The following is an 18,656-nucleotide window of genomic DNA, read 5'->3' as shown; positions in this document are numbered from 1 at the left end:
ACAGCTTATTTCGAAAATAAAAACCAAATTTTTGCCTCAACTTTCTCACTAAACACTGAACATGAGGCTCAAATGATAGGCAATCATCAATAACAATACCAAGATACTTATAAGTTGTAACAGTCTGTATTGCACGTCCTTCAAGAGTAATCACTGAGGGAACATTCAGTGATCTATTCCGAGGGTCCGTGAAGAGCATAAGTTTGGTTTTGTCCGCATTGAGCAAACGTTTCAGCTGTAGCAAAGTGTTTTGGACCACAGTGAAGGCATTCTGTAAATGTTCAATGGCTTGTTTAAGAGAGGGAGCACAGCAGTAAATAACTGTGACATTTGCATAAAAGTGAAAATTTGCATCAGACACATGCCGATCAAGGTTATTTATATACCAGATTGAACAACATCATGCTTAATGCACTGGGTTCTGTCACTAAGATAGTTTGAGAACCAAAAGACGGTATTCTCTGAAAACCCCGAGTTAAGAAGCCTAATCTTTAAAACATCATGATCAACTGTGTCAAAAGCTTTTGACAAATCAAGAAAAAGTGATGCACAGTGCTGCTTCTTGTCACGAGCAACAGAGATGTCATTTATCACCTTCATTGCAGCTGTGATGGTGCTATGTTTTTTTTCTAAAACCTGACTGAACTGGGGATAAAATGTCCTGTACATGCAGGAAGTTCTTCATCTGATCACTTACCAGGGTTTCAAGCGTTTTGGCCAAAACAGACAGGTTAGAAATTGGCCTGTAATTATTTAAGTTTGGCGGGTCACCCCCTTTCAATAATGGACAAACAAATGCAGATTTCCATATTTTGGGAATAGTATTGCTCTCTAAAGTAAGATTAAAAAGGTGCGTTAGAGGCTGTGCTACATAATCAGCAGCTATTTTTAAGAAGTAGGGCTCTATAAGATCAGGTCCTGGAGGTTCAGGAGCCAGTCCTTTTAGGGCTTTTTGAACGTCAGCCACTAAGAAAGGAGTGAAATTGAAGACACTTGTAGAGACTGGTACATCTCTACACGGTGTCACAGTAGAAGGACAAGCAATGTCAAACAAAGAACCAGACTGAATAAAATGCTCATTAAAATGGTTCAATATCTCAAGCTTGTCGTGAACTACTGCAGACCCCTTCATAATAAAAGAAGGAACATTAATACTATCTTTGTTTAAAGAAAGTAATTTTATAGCCTTCCAAAATTTTCTGGGATCATTTAAGTTGTCTGTAGTGGCTGACAGATAAAAGTCATATTTAGCTTTCTTAATAAAAGAAGAACATTTATTTCTTAACTGCTTAAAAACAAGCCAATCAGACGAGGATCCTGTCTTTCTTGCTTTGGCCCAAGATAAATTGCGGTCATGAAGAATGTCTCCAAGCTCAGAGGAAAACCAGGGATTGTTCCGCCCCTTAACTCTGAATCTCTTTAGTGGGGCGTGTCTATTTATTACTTGCAAAAAACTATCCCGGATAAAGATCCAGGCTGACTACACATCGGGAATCAGCTCTATTCTACTCCAATCACAATTAAACAAATCATGGCAAAAACCCTGTTCATAAAATTTTTTGAGATTCCTCTTAAAAATTACACAAGGTTTACATTTAGGCATCTTAGTATTCCTTACAGCAACAACAACACAGTGATCACTCAAGTCATTGCAAAAAACACCAACAGTAGAAAATTTGTGCGGGGCATTAGTCAAAATTAAATCAATTAAGCTGGATTTCTCTTGGCACTTAAAATTTGGACGAGTGGGAGAATCGATTAGTTGTGTGAAATTGACAGAATCACAAAGTGACTTAAATTCATCTGAACAAGGTTTCAGCCAGTCCCAGGTTAGATCACCTACTAAAATTATTTCAGAATAATCCAATCTGGATAAAAGTTGAATAACTTTTGCAATGCAGTACTCGGGGCAGAAGTAAGCCTATAACACCCAACAACAGTAACATAAAGGCCCTTGACCAATTTCACCTTCACTGCCAGAAATTCCAGCTGCTTACTGATTGATTCTGAATAAATTAACTTCACATTAAATTTAGATTTGACATAAATAGCAACCCCACCACCCTTCCTTGGTCTGTCAGCACGATACACGTTATGACCAACCATTCCAATATCCATATCAGTGATTGATTTTGTCAGCCAGGTTTCAGATAACACAACAATATCTGCATCTGTTAAATTCACCCAAATTCTAAGCAGATCCATTTTTCATAACAAACTGCAAACATTAAGGTGAATTACACTCAAACCAGACATGGATTTCACATCAGATGGCAATGGCCTCAGGATCCAAGTAGAGCTGGAGACGGAAGCTGAGCTGCTAGGGCCTGGAGAGGCTAGGAGGGCCTCAGTATCCAAACAGAGCCTGGAGATGGTAGCTGGGCTGCTAGGGCCTAGAGGGCTAGCAGGGCCTACGGATTCTTGCTGGCTGTTGGCGCCTGGTTAAGCTAAGTGGATTATTGATGTCAACACCTAGCCTTAGTGTGTCATGTGCAATGGCAGATATATAAACATGTATTGTATAAAGTGACTTATGAAAGTGACATGTGCAATGGTTTCAGATATGTAAATATGTATTGCATGAATGTGTCCATGATTGTCCAGTCAATGTCAATGTTTAAAAGATGAATGAGTTGTGTAAGGCAATCTGTCATTTATCCCTTACAGTCAGGTACAAATAATCATGGTCATCTGGGTCTCATTTAATTTCTGCTGCACACCAATATGTTTTTAGAATAAGGAACAGGGTTCATTCCCACAGTGAAGCTATTCTGCGCTTGATGATCAAAGACTGATGTACGTCCAAATGAGTTTGCATAAGCTACCCTACTACACCGCAAAAGGCCCACCCTTTGCACCATAAATTAGGGATTGTTTTGTATTGTTTTTCACAAAGACATGGAATTGTGACCGATTCTTCACTTTACTTTCACAGTAAAATTTCTTCTTTGCATATTCCAGCGCAATTGGGGTCAGAGTGCAGGGTCAGCCATGATACAGCGCCCTTGGAGCAGTTAGGGTTATAGGGCTTTCTCAAGAGCCCAACATTGGCAACCTGGTCGATCTTCCGATCAGTAACTTAATGCATTAGCCCTCTGACCCACCACTGTCCCTTAAATAGTTGCCAGTAACATTATAACTTCTCTAGCATAAATAAGGTAGTCTATCTATCTGTCTATTTAAGAACCCTAATAGCAGCTGTGAAATTTGCAGATTGAATTAGCACATTGATGCTTTATTGGAGGAACTGAAACTTTTGCTGGTTGAAACTTGGTTAAAGCGTCGCCTACTAGTGTTGCAGAGGCTGCCTGATGCCTCATGTTCCCTTCTCCCTCCAGGAATGGCTGGCTATTACTTCTCTTAGGATCCTGACAGTTTTCCCCAAATTCCCAAAATTTCCATTTATTTTTTTTATTTGGACTAAATAGCTATATATCCCTTAAATGTACATCCACATATTTACCAATCCTGGGATATGCCTGTGCCCTCATGAAATAACAACTCCACTGATGTGATAACCAGATCATTCAGTACATCTAGGTCATTATCTGACTTCATATATGGGCCACATAATGTTGCTGAGCCTAGACATGACCAACAGAAGCAAATTCAGATCATTACACTGACTCCAGAGGCTTCACTGACTACAGTGAGCACTATGCATGATCATAGCAACTCTTCATGTGCTTCCCGTCTTACCCTGACACTCCTGTCATTCTGGAATAGGCTTAATCTGGACTCACATGTCGTGATGACCATATGACCTTTTTGCATTGATGCAAAGTCCAATCTTCAGCAAATTGAAGCCCCCTTTTGACTAAGTTTTGGTTTTCTGATGCACACACAGCTGTTTGGTCTCAATCCCCAGTGCCATGCATGTGTATTACTTATAGGATGTCTAGCTTGTGTATTAGTTGCTACCAGTTCAGAATTCCCCTATATGTTTGGAAAGCTACATTAGGAAACAGTATTAAAATTTGAATTATTCTGATTCATGATGATGATGAATCACTAACTACTCATATTTTTTTGCTCTTAATGTTGTGAATCATCCATGAGGCATGTTAGCTCAACAAAATGTACAATTTAATCCTGGTTGAATCTTTATTTATTTAGCATCCAATTTCATGAAAAGCAATCTTTTTATTATTATTATTATTATTATTATTATTAGTGATATATGATAATTTGATGATGATTACTTGAATTATAAATTTAATCCTACAGTTAAAATTCAAATTCAAAATAAAAAGGGCTGAATTATTATTTTAAGCAATACTTGACCGATAAAACTAAAATGATTTAAATATTCATTAGACATGTACATGCAGCACTTTCTTGGTCCTTGCATTTATAAAATATAAAAGAATAGTTATGCTAAATTCTGGAATTGTTCTTTCTGTTTCATACATTTTCATCCAGTTGTGTATTAACTGTTTCTAATATACTATAACACAATGCAGTGAGGTTTAACTGCATTGTGTTACAGTATATGCACATGTTGTATTTAAGAGCTGGACTGGTGTACACTGTGTGAGGAAAATAATGACAGCTGGTGTAAAAGGAATTTAATTGAGTTAGCTTTAGCAGTTATCATGTGGCAGCTCCAGTAAAGGAAGCTGGTCTTTTCTGAATGACTAAGGGTCTGACTATGATGTAAGTCTGTGTGTGGGGCATGTTGTCCTTGTCCTGATCAGGTTTGTTCATAATGCTGAGGATGAACATGGGACCCAGTAGAGATCCCTGAGGCACCAGCCGCATCTTCCTTCCAGCCAAACATCACATCAGTCTCTAAAGAGAATAAATACAATCACTGTGTGAAAGGTTTGTAATTTTATTCTACATATATGAGCAGGGTAAATGCATGTGTTCCCTTTCAAAGGCTACACTCAAGGCTGCGCGAAAACGCTATAGCAAACATCTTGTTGCCGGTTGTGAAGCATGTGTATATCAAACACACCAAACATACTCTCTCCCCCCTCTTAGCTATCTCCATATGAGTTTCATGGAGTAAGCTGTATTATCCTGTGTTTCCTGTCATTGACTTATTTATTTAAATATGTGGAAGCACGGAGTTATATGATGACGCCCAGATAGAAGAGACGCTTCCAGGCTATCTCTCTCCTGGGACATCACACTTCCTGAAAAGGTAATACTTCCTTTCAAGCTGTGTAGACTTTCATCTTCCCTGGAGGGAAAAGCTTTTCAGACAGCAGGTCAGGTTGGTGCTCCATTGCACACCATGGCAGTCTTCCAGGCCTACCACGCTGAACAGCTGAGAGACTTGAGCACTGGCGGGGCTCTTCAAAAAATAAATAAATAAATAAGGCGTATTGGAATTACACCGGGTCACAGACTTGTCTCTGCGTGCAACAAAGCAGACGGCTTGTGCTATCAGACGTTTTATGGCTGCGATGGTTTTTCGCGGGGAGGCACTTGCGGCTGAATCTCAGGCGCATCAAGGATAAGGATCGTGCATTCCTCCTGGATGCCCCTATCTCGCCTTCCGGCCTGTTTGGCGATATCGTTAACTCTTTTGCCACTAGGTTTATGAGGCGAAGTTATATGAACAAGCCTTCGGAAAATTCCTTCGCCGCCGTGCTCAAGAGTGAGGACTGTCGACCACCCAGTCTCGACGGGGTCTGACTCTTGCGAAGCGTGAAACACAAGGAGAGTGTTTTTGAGCCAGCCACCCACTTGTAAAGATTGGGGTGCGACACGCCTCACAATCCGCCTCAAAAGAGGTCAGACTGGCATATTGTCTTCTTCACAAAGAAGCCCTGAGGCTCATGTGCCCAGGACCATGGGGGTGGCCCCCCAATGGGGAAAGGCATGCAGAATTCCTTTCAAGAATGAAGTGTTCTCCCTCACACCCCCAGGAGGTCTGTGTTTTTGCTCCACCACCACTCGTGTTTCGGGCAACACCAGTCTCCAATAAAGTGTTAGTTCTTTGTTTTTTTCCTGCCATGTTTCAGGATGCCGAACATCTAACATCCTCCCTCCCCCTGTTTAACCAAGCAGCCGGACTTTTGCCCTTTTCTAAGAAACTGGCAGCGTGGAAGCTACTGCCGAGTATATCTCCTTGGGTACTAAGCACTGTAGAGAGAAACTACAGGATTCAGTTCTCACATCACCCTCCACGTTTCAATGGCTTGGTCTCCACTTCTATGAAACCGAAAAGTGTGCATCTGCTGACAGAAGTTGCTGGGGAATGGGGCCATGGAACATGTTCCCCTACCAGACAGTGAGTCAGGCTACTACAGTGGGTATTTCTTGGTTCCCAAGAGGAATGGGGGGCTGCGTCCAATTTTTCCATTTCACGGGCTGTACTGCTATCTAAAATAAATAAGTGCAGCTTCAAAATGTTGACTGTCAAAGTGATTGCTCTCAAATCCTACCAAGTGATTGATTTGTGACAATCAATTGAAAGACGCTTATTTTCATATAGAAATAATGACACAACACAGGAGCTTCGCTTTCGGAGGCGAAGCTTACCAGTATCGGGTCCTTCCATAGGTCTAGCTCTCTCACCCGCACATACAGTATATAAAATGCATGGATGTAGTTCTGGCTCTTACAACTCCAGGGCATCCGTATTTGAATTACATAGATGACTGGCTGGCCCAGTCTCAGTAGCTAGCGCTTCAACATCAGCATGTCGTCCTAGCTCATCTTTGTCTCTAGGATTGAGACCCAAAAGTCAAATCCATTCTCAACACCCTCAAGGAAATCAAGCTAGACCAGAAAGTTACCATCACTTTCAGAGATCTTAGCTCTCATGGCAGCTGTATCCACGGTGACACCTTTGGGCCATCTGCACATGAGAGCATTTAAGTTGTGGCTAAGACACGGAATTTCACTCTAGGGCCAATCCCCAATAAGGGTTACGCGCCAGGTGCTTCGTACCCTTCCTTTGTGGTTTAGACCCTGGTTTCTGACTCTGGGTCCCACTCTAAGTTCGTCCTGTCGTCGCAGATGCTAACGACAGACGCTTCCCTCACGGGCTGGGGTGCAGTCTTAGATGACCGTCCAGCCCAAGGGAGCTGGAGAGGGCGTATGAATGTGGGAGCAGTTGTACTGTCTAATCAATTTCTGACACACAGGGAATGAAAACCCCACCCCGAAGTAGTCAGTCAATCTGGGAGAGATTTCATGTGGCAGAGGTGGACCTCTTAGCCTCGCAAGATCAGAAAATGTTCCCTTTGCTACTCTCTGACTCTTCCAGCCCCCCCTGGGTCTGGACACCTTGGCCCGTACGTGGCCCAGGTAACGCCTTTATGTCTTTTTTTTCTGATAGCTCTGCTCCCGGGAGTCTTGGCGAGGGTTCATTAGCAGCGTTTGCGCCTCTTATTGATAGCGCCCTTTTGGCCGAGTCTCAGGCGTAGGGGATGATATTTCATCCTCGGCCCGAGCTTTGGAACCTTCATTTTCGGTCCCTGAATGGGACCAATTAAGTCAAGCTGTTCTTTCGGCCAGCGTAATTAAGACTATTCTAAGTGCTAGGGCTCCCTCCCCTTGAAGAGCTTATGCCCTCAAAAGGAATGTATTTTAAAGTTGGTGCCCCCTTTGTGGGTTTTATCTATCGTGCTCAAAGGTATTGTTTTTAAAGCCTTCTGTCCTCCGCCTTTTACAGCTTCGGAGTAGGAGAGACTTTACTTACTGTCCAGTGCGTGCTCTTTAGATTTACATCCACCGCATCAGCCAGTGGCGTAAATCAGAGCAGTTTTTACATGTTTTGAAGCCGCAACCGGGGGGCGGCCGCCACTACACTGGGTGAGAGATGCTATTGGGCGCATGGAATCGCCTCTAGGAATCAGGGCTCATATAACCAGGGGGATCGCCTCATCTATTGCACTAGCAAGAGGTATTCCCCTGCAGCAAGTGTGTGGGAAGCAGGTAGACTCAGTCGCTACACAACCTTGGGGTCCAGACACTTGCAGTGCGGCGGCGTTAATACTCTCGTTCCCATAGCGTTTTCACGCAGCATCGAGTGTAGCCTTTGATCTCGGGTTACTTTGCTGTAACCCTGTTTCCTGAAAAGGCGGGAACATGATGCTGCGTGCCACACTGAATGCTCAATGCCACACTGCCTACGTGACCGGACGTCCGTTCAGACACATCAATCTGAGGAATGTTTCCGGTTCACTCCTATTTATAACCCGCAGGTGCGTCTCATCAGATGACATCACCCGACCGAGATTATAAAAGACAAAATTTGGCGTGTTTGATACACACATGCTTCACAACCGGCAACATGACAAGATGTTCCCTTAGCGTTTTCACGCAGCATCTCGTTCCCGCCTTTTCAGGGAACAGGGTTACAGCAAAGTAACCCCAGACGTTTTTGATTGTATCACACACCTTTTACAAACCACAGAGCTGTAGATGGTCTTATCATCAACATCATTTGGAGACACCTGGAACAGGATATGAATAAAGACTACTAAGAGTCTCAATATCAAACATGTTCCTGCCAGATTAGTAAGTAAGCTAAAAATGATTTATTTAACCACTTCACTTATTAGCTTAATTTACAGGGAAATATACTTTGTTTTAATAAAATTAACTTACAGTTTTCTTCTTGGAAGCAAATTTTACAGAGCTGCAGGTCATGTCCTCCTCATTCACTTTTGATGCTTTTGATTTTGAAGACTGTGGATGCAACAACCGCTTTTTAAAATCTTTAATAATATTTAATAAATGTTAAAAAACATGAGTCCATCTACAACTACATCTTTTACTGTTCCTGCTGCTGCTACTAATAATAATAATAATTTTAAATTCATTTTGGAATGGACCAATGCATTGCTAACGTACCTTTGGCCTGGAGTCCTCAGCTGATGAAGTGGGGAGTTTAGTCACAGTGCTGTACATAACGGGGTCTTCAGTTGTTAAAGTTGGCTGTAGACAGACAGACAGACAGACACACACACACACACACACACACACACACACACACACACACACATATTACGTATGTAAAATGATATTGTATTGCATTATACCCAACATTAAATGCAGTACTAACTGTGTGAACAGTGGTGTCATTGCCCCTCTCTCTGGTCCTGATTTGATTCTTTGCTTCTGGAAGTTAAAAAAGATACAAATAAAGCAAATTTACTCTTTTAATTTTTTCTTAATTTAATTTAGTTTAATTAATTTAATTTTATTTATTTTAATTTAATTTGAAGAACTACTACTGCTACTACTACCACTAATAATAATGTACTGTTAGTTACACTCATGTCCTGTTTACAGGCTACATCAACCACATGGTCATACACATTGACTGTCTTGCCAATCATTATCACTCATAAGTGTTATACTGTATCTGCCTATCATGTTTGACCCTGTCCTTGTTTCTCTGTTTTTTGTTATTCTGGATACCAAACTGTGTTTGGCTTCTCGCTGATTCATGTGACTACTCTTTAGATCTGTCCTCTGGTTTTGAAACACTGTAATGCATTTGGCCCTGGCCTGTTTAAATGCTGACATGTAGACTGTGGAATTACTTGTCAATAAATCTCCAACAAATGGATTCTTACAAGCCCAATGTTCTGTTAATTTTAAATAATATAACAGAACATCAACTACCATGACCATGTTGCTATTAAAGAAATGCAAAATGTGCAAAATAAATGACCAGAGACACTTACTATGTTTCTTTTTTAGTATGCAGATGAAGATGATGATCATCACCAGTAGCAAAGGAAGAGCCATTAGGTAGATCAGGAATTTACTCCAACTATAGACATGCATTTGTTAGTACACAATATCGCAGATTTTTTAATGACCCCTGCCAACACCACCCTGCTGCATAATTTAGTAATGCCAGTGATTTGTTTTATTATTGAACCAGTTATTTTGCTGGTTAGTGTAATTAGGCAGGGTACACCCTGGACAGGGTGCCAATTCATCACAGGGCACATACACATACACACATTCACTTGAAGCACGTGGGAACAACGGCGCTGCTCAGAGAGGTGTTAAAGATGTCGTTGAAGGTGTCTGCGTAAAGTTTTCCTCACATCAGCTATGGTGAAACACAGCAACTAATTGTTCGGAGGAGGGATGGTCTTCCTCGCCATCACGTCATTCTGCATGTCGAACCGAGCACAGAAGTTGTTTAGCACATCTGGAAGGGAGACGTCATCGTCACAGGCAGGTGATGTCGTCCTGTAGTTTGTGATGGCTTGTATGCCCTGCCACATGCGCGTGTCACTGCTGTCCCTGAAATGTTTGTGAATTCCCTGGGTGTGCGCACTTCGCCTCTCCGATGGCCCGGAAAAGTTTGGCATTTGCTGTTTTTAGGGCCACCTTGTGGAGTCTCGGGTCTTTAGAAGTGCATGCACCTCTGCAGTAATCCCAGGTTTCTGGTTGAGTCGAGAGATAATGTTCTTGGAGACAGTGATGTCATCAGTGCACTTGTTGAATGTAGCTGGACACTGATGACGTGTACTTCTTCAGGTGTACTCCTCGATGAAGTCTCCGTAATTTGCAGCCTCCTTAAACATGTTTTAGTAAGTGTTCTCAAAACAGTCCTGAAGAGCAGAGATTGCTCCTGCTAAAACAATTTTTCACCTGCTTAAGAACTGGTTTGAACACCTGATAAGTAGTTTGTATGCTGCAAGTAGCATAACAGATGTAGTCTGAGTAGCCCAGGTGGGGGCAGGGCTCTGCACCAGAAATGTTTGTGTAAACAAGATCCAGCATGTTTTTCCCTCAATGCAAAATCCACATACTGATGGAATTTAGGGAGCACTGACTTGAGGTCAAAGTAAAGTTTGACCACTTAAACTGTTTTTCTTCATTTATATACAGTACACATGGTAATGATAAATGCAGCCACTTTTCATTTAATATAGTTTTATTATGCCCAGTGATGAACTGGCCTGTGACAGGTATGGGTTTTTACTTTGTGATGTGATGATAATAAATATGGAAAGCTAGTGCACTATGTACAGTAGGGTGTAATTTAGAATTCCATGCACCAGATCGTATCCTTAATCAGGGGTTGGAGAGGGATTTTGCAATTAGATCTAGTTACTGTTAAACAATGTTAGAAGCTAGTTACTAGTTGCTTTGTAGCTTGCGTTAGCCATAAACAGAACACTACATTTAATTATATATCTGTTTATTTCAACTCAGTAATCTGATTGGACTCAAGGCATTCCATGAGTGGTAATGATAGATGGTAGCACTATTGGAATAATTTACTTTTACATCTTTATCAAGAGTGACCTACATTTGTATTTCATTATACATGTAAGCAGTTGAGAGCTAAGGGCCTTGCTCAAGGGCCCAAAAGGGACAACTTGGCAGTCATGGGATTTAAACCTGGGACCTTCTGGACTGTAGTCCAGTGCCTTAACCACTAAACCATCTCAGACCCTTCCTTTTCATCACAGGTCTTCTAACAATTATTAATTACACTAATTGTCAATTGCAGTGTGGGTGAAAGTAGGTGTGTATCAGATAGTTGTGTATTGGTATGCATATTTGTAACATTTGGGAAAAGAATGTTTGGTTTAGTGTGCAAGTGAATCTAGTTTAGCTTTAACCACGCATGTTACATGTATAACTAATAAAAATAAAAATGCAAAATAAATTTTTTAAGCAGATTAAAAGGTAACAATTTCCACTGAAACTGAAAACTGACATGTTTGAAGGTTTAATTTATAATAAATAAAAATAAATTACAGTACATGTTTATTTTTTTTCATGGTACTGTACCAAAAAAGACCCAAAGCATGACTTTAAAACCAAGTATGACTTTAAAACCGCACCAAACTACGACTTCTGGACAATCCTATAAATTCATCTTTCCTATAGATATAGTTAGTACAGTGTAACCTTGGATTACGAGCATAATTCTTTCCGGAAGCGGGCTTATACTGTATTTCAAAACAGTCGTAAACCAAAATCCCATAAGAAAAAATGAAAACTCAAATTATTCGTTCCGCAGCCCCCAAAAATAAAAAACACAAAATATAAACACGGGGTCACAGTGTTATAGTAAACAGTACACGCGTGCACAGATGTTGATTATACCAGTAAGAGATGCGCACTAAGACCTAGCAGGGGAGACGATTACCCACAAAAAGCAAGAGAGAGAAAAATTGTTGGCTTGATTGTAATCATGCGATGTTCTGCATCAAAGCTAGACGCGCATGCGTGATACATAATACTTGGTACTCAGAAACCAAGACTTGTTTATTTTCCAAGTCAAAATTTATTTTAAAAAATCTTTGCTTGTCTTGTGAAACACTTTCAAATTCCTTCTTGTTTACTGTGTTCATTAAATAGAAACTTATGACAAGAGAAAATTTAATTAAATACATAATTAAAATTAATACTTTCTATCACAGATTCACAAAATGGACAGAACACTTGCTCATTTAATCTTTAACTAATTATGTAATTGTATAAATAAGCAGGTGTTCAGGTGTTCCTAATAAAGTAGTCAGTGAGTTTAAGTTCTTATGACAAAAAATATAAATAGCAGGATAATATATCATGTTCTGGTGAGAAGAAAAAAATAGCAGTGTTTGTTTTGCACATTAAGCACACATAATATCTGTAAAAACTGCAGAGGACAATAGCATAAAATGGGGCTTCTTACTTACGCGTAAGTACCGACATGGTGACTGGTTAGAGTTCCTGTTGTAGTCCATGCTTTAGTCACTGCATTAAAAAAAAGGTGTGATTTCTCTCTCATGGTGTGTTAAATCAGGGATGAGTGTGTGTAATAATACCTGGAGGTGGATGACTGACACTGATGTGAACAGGAACCTGCAGATCTCCTGCACTGCACCAGTACCATCCAGCATCACTCTTCTTCAGTCCTCTCATCTCCACACTGAAGGATCTCCCATTATCACTGATGTACACTGCTGAATTCTGGGATGTGTCAGTCATCCCTACTGTGTTGCAGCTTCTGTCTCTGAATCTGCACCACTGCTTCTGTTTCTCTCTATACGCTGCACTGTAGAGACACTGGACTGTGACACTTCCACCTTCTGCACCGCTCACTCTGCCCATCACTACAGACAGATCAGGATCTGAATAAACAGACAGCAAATAAGTTGTTTAAGTGAATCTGTCACAAATCTTATATTTCTGCCCTGTTTAGGTGTCTTACCTTCACTAACAGTCAGGTACAAATTCTCACGGTCCCAGTTACCACCAGTCTCTGCTACACAGCAATACGTTCCAGAATCAGAGACGGGGTTAATTTGTACAGTGAACATATTCAGCTCTGGGTGATCAGTGACTGATGTAATTCCAGTTGTGTTTGTGTAGGCTACTACACTGCAGGAATCCCTGCCATTTACTTTGCCCCAGAATTTAGAGTTTGTTTTGTATTGCTCATCATAAAAACATGGAATAATGACCGGTATTCCACATTTTGCAGCTACATTTTTTAGCGTCGTCATGCTCTCTACATCTGCACACAAGCAACAATAAAAAACAGTGTTAACATTACACACACACACACACACACACACTGATATTCACAGAGATTTAACTGAATCAGGAATCACTGTGTCAATTCTAACAGGCTTTAACTGTCTGCCCCAAGAAAGAAATTAATCTAATATAAGATTATATTAATACTTTAATAATATTTAACTCTTAGGGAATAAAGCATGCATTACAGAAGAATTAGATAGGTTAGGTCTTACCTGATGAACAGAGAAATAACACAAAGAGAGTTATAGAACCAACTAGTGAGTAAAAACTCATGGTTTTCGAAAAGACTCAGATGGCAAATGCGCTACCCTTAGTTCCTATTCCGTCTCTCTTTCTTTCATGGTTACACACTCTAAACTCAAATGTCCATTTAGAAAACCACAAGCTGCATGTAAAAGTCCTCAGGAAGTCTTTAAACTGAATTTGTGCCTGTTTTCTTCAAGGCTGTTAAAAAGCACACGTAAAAAATATTATCTCTAAATTGTTTGGGTTCTAAAATTAAAACAAGAATAAAATCAAGTACCTTATGTTCAATCTTATGTTCAATTTGTGCCGAACCTTTGCTAATTCTTGTCTGTACTAAAGCAGTTCCTCTTCCTGCTAAGCTTGCAGTGTTGAAAACCACAGTTTGCACTAATATTGGGCCTGACCATTTAAACTCATGCTAGCGTGCATGTCCCAGTGTCTCATCTCCTTCATAACGCTTTGCCCTTTGTGACACCTGTCCACACATACGACTGTCCTACAACCTCTGATTTCTGGGAATGCACATGCTTTCTGCTATTTGTTTCAGTTTCATGCAATGTGTCTTTCACTTTTCATATCCTATCAATACCTAAAATTACAATACAATTGCATTTATATTATTTTTTGTATATCTTTGATCTGTGACAAGCTGTAGTATAAGATCACTAAAACAGTTCAGTATGTGGTGCTATATAAATGTTCATAACATTCTAAGTCTAACATACAGATAGATAAATGTGAAAGTGAAAGAAAATGAAATCCTGAAATTGTTGTGCAGGGATTGGGGTGGGAGAGAAAGTATGGTAGATTTTTGAATTCCTATCATGAAATGTGGCCTTAACAGTCAGGGAGAACAATGCAGAGGGAGTCACTTAAGTGGCAAAAAAGTAAAAATAAAAGTAAAAAAATTCTTATTTAATTATATTTTGAAAAGTACCCTTAGAGTGAACTGTGTAGAAGTAAAAGTACTGTAACCAGAGTGTTAGAGAGGTAGTTCATTACATTCCACCCTAATGCACTTTATCATAAAGTATTATCTTTATAATATTGATAATATTCATAAAATTAATAATATTATATTGGACATCTTTATAAAGGAGCTATATAACACTTTCTTTTAGATATGGTCCTCGAAAATTTCATGTCTATTTACATAAGCTGTTGTGACATGAGAAAGTTTCTACTAGCAAGAAGGTACTACTGTATACTGTATCTTATGTAAAGGTCACATTTGCTGCTTAAATACCAAAGTGTTTCTTTTGTTTGCGTGAAAGTTTAATTTCGTTATATATGGACTAAAAGGAAAGCTGTAATAACAATAATAATAATAATAATAATAATAATAATGATAATAATAAGTAAATAATGATTTAGAATGAAAGTAGAAATAGACCGCTGTCACTTTCCCCCATCCTTTTTCACGTCCCGTTTCCGCCTCGTCTGCACACCATCTTCTCATTCTCCACTGATTACTCCAGCATTTAATCTGGCACTGTGGGTTGCTAAATTATAATCCCAGGGCCTGTACTTTAGATAAAACCGAAGAGAATTTTGCACAATAACACAACATATTATCTTTACAATGACCTTTTATTTTTTTTGGTCGCTCTTGCTTCATCTTAATTCCTTTACCTATGTTATTAGTAACACAAATGCACATGCCATCGCCCACTCCCCCTTTTGACACATGGTCCTTATCCGTGTGTCAACTTTGCATCGAAAGGAAATGTTTAGGTAAACATGGCTTGTGATTGGGGCCGTACCCAAACCCTTTCTGTGAAAACGAATGTAGCTTTTCTCCAGACTGTTACATATGATCTTGATCTTTTCTCTACTGGAGGGGCTGTGCTCAGCTCTTTAAGGTTAGCTGTGGGGCTGAGAGTATCAGACACACACGTTATGGTTATAGAAAAGAGAAAGTTTGCCTTCACTGCTGCATTTGCAGTAAACCCTTCCCATGAGTGTATAGCTCACTGGCGTCTCGAGGATTGCATAGGTCAGAATAACGTTTCTGCAGTAAAAACACTTTTACAACAATGACATTAATTTTTCTTATTTGTCTTACAGTAGGATATTTTTTTACTTGGAACCAATTTTTTTTTTTGTGCCCAAACAATTTATCCCAAAGACTTGTCTGTGCGAACTGTAGCTTTGATATGATTTGCTTTATGACCTTGTTCTGCTGGACAATAAGGAGTTGCTGGTGTGTACTATAACAACAGCTTTCAATAAAGAATTAAACACTGGAATTATTTCAGCTAAAGACTCGGGTAGGAGGGGATACTGTATAAAGATTTTAGGACCTAAATGTTTACTTTGGGGTAATCACCACCAGTTCTAATTATTAAACCGACATTATGCTTGCCCTTAGCCCATACATTTTAGTGAGTAATGATAAATGTGAATTGTCATAAAAAAAAATAAAGGAAAAAGCCTCACATACTGATAACCTCATTTTCTGCCTGGCCAGGTCGTGTGACCTGTACTCTATCCACTTCTTTTACCCTTTTCCACATGATTTAACAGCACTGCATCAGCATTTGCTTCTCTGAGGTTGTACTTTAATGTTAGATAAGAGGTTAATTCTCAATCAGTCTCATTTATACCAGCTGTTATCCAAAGGCCAATTTTTTTTCCTTTTATTATTTTTCATAACTAATCCTTATTACTTTTAACCAATAACGCATTCGTCGTGTCCCTAATTACATTAGTGTGACCCTTTCTCATGTGCACACTGCTTATATCGACATTACAGTAACAACACATCTGGAATCATCAGAAAAACTGTAACATACAGTGTAATGGATTTACTGACATACCAGATAATCTATAATGTTTATCATCGTAACATTTGAAGAACTTCCTTTCATAAACATACAAGAGGGGCAACAAATCTTATTTCATGAGAGTGAAATCTTCAGGCTCCAATAGATTTACTGGGGAGCAATAAGAAAGCAAAAAGTCTAAGTTTAGTACGTACACCTGGAGAAAGCCACACACTTATCTGTGTAAAGTTTTCCTTAGCTGCATGTCTTGAAGTGCTCAAAGAGTTCAGGAATCTGCCACTCTATTTCACAAAACTGTGTTTGCCATTAAGCAGCAATTCAATTGTTGGTATTTTGCTGAAACTTCAAGATTATACGTAACATACTATACGTACCTACAGTGAATGTTTCATATTTATGACTAAGATAAGAAATTGCTATATTAATAACACAAGAATAGCTAGCGTTTCTTTATTGTGAGCAAGAAGTGTTAGTAGGAAAAAAAATTGACTCATCCTCCCCTTCAGGCTGCATCACCTCAGTTCAGTCCCCTCTCCCTGCTCCTTCATCTTTTCTGTCATCATGTTCTCTTTCTCAACCTCAAGCAGATATGTTTGTCATGTCCATTCTCACTAGGAAGGCTTCTGTAAGTTTGCAATTAACGTTGTAATCCATGTCACATACTACCGATTATGTCGATTATTCCAGTCAGGATTTCACATCATGGACTTGTCTTCTTCAGGCCAGTTGCCGGAGTTTTGTGAAAGTCAGTTCCAAGTTTGGACATAGGCAATCCTGTAGGTTCATGTGAAGTTGTTCTAAATTCCTTATAAAGTACAAGTGTCCCCAATGTACAGTATGTCCTTCAGCCTGCCTTTGGTCTGACAGCTTTTTGTCGACCTGCTCCAGTTCTCCAGCTCCATTGTCTGTGCACGAGGGTTTTTCCTTCTATATGATCCTGCCATCAGAGTTCAGAGTTGAGCAGTTCCTTATGCTTTAGGGGCTCGCTGCTGAGTCGATTCTTCGGCTTTTGTTTCTTGTATTTCTTTGATATACGATGACACAGGTGAGGTCAGGACTGGTGTTTCTGCTTGCGCTGCGAAGCTGTATGTATGACAGGCATAATAAAGCAATTTCAATTTGTTTTATCTTAATATGCATCTACAGTAAGCTGTTGAGGGTTAAGGATCCAACACTGGCAACTTGGTGGTGCTGGTGCTATAACCAGGGACCTGCTGATCAGGAGATCAATGCCCTTGGACCTGGAATTGTTTTGTTAGCAAACACCAGGTGTTTTTGTTTTATACATTTATATTCATCCAGTTGTGTAGATCCCTTTGTGTCTTGTGTTATATACACATTTTGTATTTATGGGCTGGACTGGTGTATACCATACTGTATGAAGGGAAATAATGACAGCTTGTGTAAATTGAATTGTATTGAGTTATTTTAAGCAGTTATCATGTGGCAGCTACAATAAAGAAGCTGCTCTTTTCGAAATGACTCATGATCAGGTTTGTTCATAATGCTGAGGATGAAAAGGAGACACAGTGGGGACACATGAGACACATTTAAATGGAATTAACTTTTCATTAGCTTTACACGCCCTGCTCATTTACTTTTTCAAGACTGTGGATGTAAGAAACTGTGTTGTTAAATCTTCTATAATAGTTAATAAATGCTAAATAATATCACAACTTCTACTGATGATATTAATAATAATAATAATAATAATAATAATAATTAGTATTATTATATACATCATCATTATCATCATCATCATCATCATCATCATCTTGAGAGCATTTTAAAATGTATAAATAGATTTCTCACCTTACTCAGAAATAAAACTGTGGCCTTCATCACACCTGTTCATACTGACAACTGCAAACCACATGTGGCCTCCATCACACTCCAAGTTGTCTAGCAAACTTTAATAAATACACGATTCTAAATAACTTAAAAAAGTAAATAACACATTACTAATTTTTCCTATTTATTAACTTTATTTAGTTTAATTTAACCCTTATGCTGTGTTCTGCTCAAATCTCATTGATTTACAAGTTTTCTCTCTAAAGAAGAGCAGTAAATTTTATTCATTTCTCATGAGGTTCAATGACTTTGTTCGCACATGGCATTTAAATACATAAAATACATTTGAAATATTAAAAA

At 39.3% G+C, this 18,656-nt stretch overlaps 1 protein-coding gene across 1 annotated transcript; it reads right to left on the bottom strand.

Annotated features, from left to right (window-relative positions):
• Positions 1-10,052: 10,052 nt before the first annotated feature.
• On the bottom strand, positions 10,053-13,436 carry LOC128513471 (polymeric immunoglobulin receptor-like). The gene is made up of 3 exons (XM_053487219.1): positions 13,142-13,436; positions 12,756-13,061; positions 10,053-10,135 (listed from the first exon to the last, which is right to left on the bottom strand). Exons 1-3 carry the CDS (start codon positions 13,434-13,436, stop codon positions 10,053-10,055), a joined length of 684 nt encoding a protein of 227 aa, XP_053343194.1.
• Between the last annotated feature and the right edge of the window lie 5,220 nt (positions 13,437-18,656).

The sequence above is a fragment of the Clarias gariepinus genome, chromosome 25 (genome assembly GCF_024256425.1).
Source record: "Clarias gariepinus isolate MV-2021 ecotype Netherlands chromosome 25, CGAR_prim_01v2, whole genome shotgun sequence".
NCBI lineage: Eukaryota > Metazoa > Chordata > Actinopteri > Siluriformes > Clariidae > Clarias > Clarias gariepinus.
Note: the sequence above shows the minus strand (reverse complement) of the source record. Positions and strands in the feature narration are given on the sequence as shown.

What these genes read in the sequence shown, in the direction of transcription:
- LOC128513471 (XM_053487219.1), bottom strand. Translation starts at nt 13,436, where the DNA reads ATGACGACGCTAAAAAATGTAGCTGCAAAATGTGGAATACCGGTCATT. An exon ending in GTACCTGACTGTTAGTGAAG is followed by an intron (nt 13,062 to 13,141) that starts GTAAGACACCTA and finishes CTGTTTATTCAG; the next exon opens with ATCCTGATCTGTCTGTAGTG. An exon ending in TGTCAGTCATCCACCTCCAG is followed by an intron (nt 10,136 to 12,755) that starts GTATTATTACAC and finishes TCTCCCTTCCAG; the next exon opens with ATGTGCTAAACAACTTCTGT.